The 5,738-nt window shown below is 39.5% G+C and overlaps 1 protein-coding gene and 1 pseudogene across 1 annotated transcript; both read right to left on the bottom strand.

The window, feature by feature from the left end:
- Positions 1-378: 378 nt before the first annotated feature.
- LOC116101318 lies at positions 379-1,645 on the bottom strand (annotated as a pseudogene).
- Positions 1,646-2,701: 1,056 nt separating this feature from the next.
- On the bottom strand, positions 2,702-3,640 carry LOC116100721 (olfactory receptor 52A5-like). Its single transcript, XM_031384458.1, has one exon. It carries the CDS (start codon positions 3,638-3,640, stop codon positions 2,702-2,704), a length of 939 nt encoding a protein of 312 aa, XP_031240318.1.
- Positions 3,641-5,738: the final 2,098 nt, after the last annotated feature.

Raw genomic sequence — 5,738 nt, 5'->3', positions numbered from 1 at the left:
AAGAAGGGAAATAAAAGAATAAAAGAGTAGAGAAACGATAGCCCATGCATGGTTGGAATGGATGGATTATATAGGGAAAGCGTGGGGAAAGGGAGTGAAATTCAGGAGCTATAGAAGTTTAAGGTAGGGTGCTGGGATGAGAACTGCAGAAAAGAACTAGAATGCTGTAACAGGTATTTGCAATGCTGGGAGGCAGCATCCACTTTGATATGGTTTTTTTTGTTTGTTTGTTTTGTTTTGTTTTGTTTTTAACTAAAAGAATTAATGATTTTATTTTCACATTTCACAATATAAGTGAAAACTGCACTATTTTCTATCACTTCTCCCTCCAAAAGTAGTCTCTATGTTAGGAAGGGAAGTTTCCTTGTCATGCATCTACTAAACACTCAGGCTCAGTCCCAAGGTCTCCTGGTGAAACACAACAAGAATACAAAATCTGTGTGGCCGGGTCACACCAGGCCACGTGGGCACCATCACAGGATGGGCAGGAGGTCTCATCATTGAAGGCCCGAGAATAATGGGCATGTGGCCTCCCATAGGTGGTCTCATCCCAGGAGCATGTCCCACAGGCATCATCCCAGGAAGAGAGGGACCTATCATTGGTATCATGGGAGGGCCTCCTATGTGGAGTGTAGGCATCAGGTCAGGCTGAGGAAGACCCCGGAGACTGGAGGGAGGTGGGATCATGGCCCCTGGAGGCAGAGGAACAGAGAATGGGGCTGGGGGTGTCTTTCTTTGTTGAAATGCAGCCGTTGTTTTGTCAGTCAGGCTCTGGGCCTGCTCTTCCATCCATTTCTGGTAACAGTCTTTCGCAATCTCTTTGTGTTTCAGACCACAGCAGCGTGTCTTCCTCACAGACAGAATCGTGGGTAAGATACATATCACAGTAGTCACAATAAAACTTAGGCAAATTGTTCCACAAGCCTTTGGCTACCCAGGTCCCACTTTGATATGTTAATAGGTCCTTCAGTTAGCCAGGCAGTCTGAGTTTGATCCCTGGAACCGACATGATGGAAGAAGAGAGCTGACTTCTGCAAGTTCTCTGATCTCCACACGTGCCCTATAGCATGGGTGTCTGCCCCCTCTGCATCCCTGTCTCTGCTTCCTAAGAGCTGGGCTTAATTTTATATTAGTAATGCTACATCATATATGATCTTGAAAAGAGAAGAATACAATTGAATATAAATGTATATATTCAAAAATTATTGTCAAATTAATATTCATTTGTTGGGTATAGTTTTAAAAACATGCTACTGCCTATGCCCAGGAGCTGCTATGCTACCAGCTCACTCCTGACTCCTTTTTTGTTCTACTGAGCAGCCAGCACTGACCCAGCTTCTCTTTCCTAACCACCTTTGATCAGTGGCCAGCCTCTCTTTGCAACCGCCTTTGCTCCAGAGGTCGACCTCCACCAGCCCACTCCCAGGACCCTTGCTCCAGGAACAGCCCACTCCTGAGACCCCAGATAAAGGACACACAGACAGCTTTATTATTTTAGAACTTGCCAGCTAGGCACAATTGCTGGGTGCAGAATGTCCTGCCTGGAAAGGCATGCCGTTATCAATTATTGCTGTTTCTCTTCCTGCCCTCAACTTAGTGGCTTGTATCAGCTAGCCCTCACCAACCTCCTTGCCCCTCTACCCATAGCAGAGGCTGCAGGCCCTAGCTGCCGCAAGACCTTATATGACTGCTGCTTTCTACTCTTTGTGTAGCATGGCAGGAAAATACCCTCTCTTTCCTTGTGTCTCCTATTTCTCTTGGGACCTGGAAGTCCCACCTGTACTTTCTGCCCAGCAATTGTCTTCTGGCCTTCTTTATTGACAGATCTAAGAACCAATTAGGGAACTAGAACTTAGTATCAGCCCATCCACATACATTCATTTCACAGGGATACAACTAATGAGCTACATTTATCCAACCTATTAAAGAAGCTGAGTGTGATTTTAAAAAATTGAAAACAAGTGATAACTTCAGCACATTCAAATGAAGTTCGTGCATAGTGATATCAATTTCACTTTGTACATTTTAGAAGCACTTAAAGTGTTTAACATGTAGAGTTACTTTTTTGAAAATCATTCATTATTAAGAGTTTAATTTGTACATAAATATTACTGTTTTATGGTAAATTAAGATTAAACATGATTAAATTTGTTTCAATTACATCTATAACAGAAATAGATTGAATCAACTAAGGTGTAGTCAAGGTTTTACCATACTGTGAGAAAAAATTCAAACTAATGTTTAGTACCTGTCCAGAGGGAAGTAAATTAAACAGTTATTAGGAACAAAGGTTTAGAGTTGTCAAGGTAACTCAGTTAGTTAAATGCTTGCTGCTCAACCATGAATTCAATGACTAGAACATATGAAAAACTTTGGGTGTAATGGCACATATTTTAGTTAAAAATATGTTAGAAAGGCAAATGAAGACTTCCCTGCCAGAGCAATCTAATTGTGAACCCTAGGCGATAAGAGGGCAGTTTCAAACAAGCAAAGTATAAAACGACAACAACCAAGGTAACAAGGTGGACTGTATCTTGACCTCCGTCTCTTACATGTTGTTACACACACACACACACACACACACACACAGAGAGAGAGAGAGAGAGAGAGAGAGAGAGAGAGAGAGAGAGAGAGAGAGAGATCAAAGAGGTTTGAGTAAGATTTGCTATTTGAAACAAAAGTAAATGAAAAATCAAGAATACTAACAATACAAAATTTTGGATACTTGATCTCGAATCTGTTTGGTCTTCACACCATAAACAATAGGATTGAGTAAAGGTGGGACAAGTAGGTAAAGGTTGGACAGGAGAATGTGAATGTAGGATGGAACATGGTGGCCAAACCTATGCGTAAAGAAGGAGAAAAAGGCCAGAAGATAAAACTCCAAGAAGACACAAATGTGGGCAACACATGTGTTAAAGGCTTTGAGTCTAGCTTCCTTTTGAGGGAGTTTGAAGACAGTTATAAATATTCTAATGTAGGAGAGTGTGATAAAAATTATGTCCAGTCCAAGTATACTGAAGGCCACAAACAGACCATAGATCCTGTTAACATGAACATCTTCTGCAGCCAGCTTCACAATGGCCATGTGTTCACAGTATGAATGGGAAACAACAGTGGTCCAGTAGAATCTGAACCTGCATTTGATGAGAATGAGACATGGAGCTACAAGCAGGGCTGCTCTAAGTGTGACTCCTACTCCTATCTGAGTGAGGAGTCGCTGGGTAAAGATGGATGCATGTCTCAGAGGATCACAGATTGCCACATAGCGGTCCATTGCCATGGCAAACAAAATGCCTGATTCAATACCCTGAAATGTGTGAATCAGCCACATCTGTAAGAGGCAGGCATCAAAGTATATGGTTGGAAGGTGAAACCAGAATATTCCTAGCATTTTAGGTAAGATGGAAGTGCTAAGAGAAATGTCCGTTGCACCCAGCATTGCTAGGAAGAGGTACATGGGCTCATGGAGGCTTCGTTCCACTTTGATGACAATTAGGAGCAGAGAATTCCCCAAAAGTGCGATGATATACATGATACAGAAAGGAATCCCAATCCAGAACTGCACAGGCTCCAGGCCAGGAATCCCAGTCAGAATCAGCACTGAAGGCCTGAAGATGGTGCTATTGAGATGGGGCATGCTGCCTCAGCTTGCAGGTATATGGCTTCTCAACTAGACTGGCAGCAAGTGCTGGGAATAGTCCTTCTGTGTTGTGCTGTCACCTAGATTCACACAATCAGAGACTGAATCGGATTTCACATGGCATCTTTCACATACAGAATTTTACTGATAAGACTGATGTAGATTCAAGAATGTCCACATATATTTTCTAGGTATGAATGTTTTAATTCAGAGTCCAGTTTTTTTTGTTATTGGATATTTTATTTATTTACATTTCAAATGTTATCCCCTTTCCAGGTTTCCCCTCCAAAAATCCCCTATCCCATCCCCTCTCCCCTGCTTATATGAGGGTGCTCCCTCACCCACCCACCTACCCACCCACTCCTACCTCACTGCCTTGGTATTCCTCTACAATGGGGCATCGAGCCTTCACAGGACCAAGGGACTTTCCTCCCATTGATGCCAGATAAAGCCATTCTCTGCTACATATGTGGCTGGAGCCATGGGTCCCTCCTGGTGTACTCTTTTGTTGGTGGTTTAGTCCCTAGGAGCTCTTGGTGGTCTGGTTGATTGATATTGTTGTTCTTCCTATGGGGCTGCAAACCCCTTCAGCTCCTTCAGTTCTTTCTCTAACTCCTCCATTGGGGTCTTCTGCCTTAACCCATCTCCTTCACTTTCTTCTCTTTCCATGTCTATCTCATCATAAACAAACACCGTAAGCATATACAATAGACACCCAAACTTTCCAAATAAAAGCTTATTATGTATATTCTAGAAAGAAGACATGTCTGTATACTTATGAAAAATATTCAATTGAAAGTGATATTTGTTTGCATGTGATAGTACATATATATGTATATACTTTGCTTTATATACATATGTACATATGTATGTACATGAATAATTTTTGTTATGTCTTTGTCCAGAAACATTTCTCCATTTAGCAAAGTTATGATAAAAAGGGCAAAGAAATGTATATTCACTGTTTTAGTAGTATCAGTAAGCACTGAGTAAATAATGAATCATGAAAAAGTTTACAATATCTTAGCACTTCATGACATGGATATTCTCCTGTTTTCCCTCTGCCCTCTCTAAAAGTACTCTGTTCTCCAACCTTGATCACCTTCTTCTGTAACATGTATATGTGTGTGTGTGTGTGTGTGTGTATTTGTGTGTGTGTTTTGTATTATATATTTATATTCTCAATGATGTTTGTTTTCTATTAATATGAATGTTATTTTTAGTCTGCAGTCTTATATACTTTGTTTCAATATGGTGAAGTAAATTGTGTTTAAATTCTTGTATAGTTCCACTTAAAAAAACACATAGGGTAAACATTTTTTTTGTTGTTGTTGTTGAAATGATGTCTGAATTGAGGATAGGTAAGGGGGGAGTATTGTACTTAAGATTCAACCACTTAAATAAACAAAATTACTATACAAAGATATTACTATTACAGATGTCATTACTTCAATCATTCTTAAATACTTTTAGTGTTTGGAGAATTTATTTTTTAATAAAAATCCAGAGTAAAACATGTATTCATACTGTTTTGCATTTCTTTTGTAGTTTTCCTAACATATTTGTTTCTTATTTAACTCCAGATCAAACATTCTCTCTCTGAATTCTCTTTGTCTTTAATTAGAAGTTAAGTTATTAACAAGTTAGTATTTTTCTGTTTTCTTATTGAGGGAGTATTTAATGATTATAATCTTTTAGAAACCTCTAAGTTAATTGTAGTTTACTTTCCCCTCAATTGATTAAGTTTTGAAGTAATGTAATTTCCACACAGATCTATATTATTGCCAGTTGTGCACATGCAGGGAGGAAAAGGAAAAAAAGCAATCTCAAAAATGCTAAAAATCTTAGTTTCTTATTTTATAAGCACTGTGGGTTTTTATTACCACTTGCTGGTCCTATAATGAACAAAAGTGACTTACATACCTGTATCCATAAAAGACTACAAAAAAAGATGAGAGAAATATGTTCCAGACTGAGAGATATCAGCACTTCCTGTTAACACTCTGCACATCTAGGTCAAATGCTACGGAAATCTTTCCTTTCTTTACATAATGACTAATCTGAGCTGAAATAGAATTAGAAGTCACCTCATACG

Source organism: Mastomys coucha, unplaced genomic scaffold (genome assembly GCF_008632895.1).
Source record: "Mastomys coucha isolate ucsf_1 unplaced genomic scaffold, UCSF_Mcou_1 pScaffold21, whole genome shotgun sequence".
In the NCBI taxonomy this organism is placed as follows: domain Eukaryota; kingdom Metazoa; phylum Chordata; class Mammalia; order Rodentia; family Muridae; genus Mastomys; species Mastomys coucha.
Note: the sequence above shows the minus strand (reverse complement) of the source record. Positions and strands in the feature narration are given on the sequence as shown.

What these genes read in the sequence shown, in the direction of transcription:
- LOC116100721 (XM_031384458.1), bottom strand. Translation starts at nt 3,640, where the DNA reads ATGCCCCATCTCAATAGCACCATCTTCAGGCCTTCAGTGCTGATTCTG.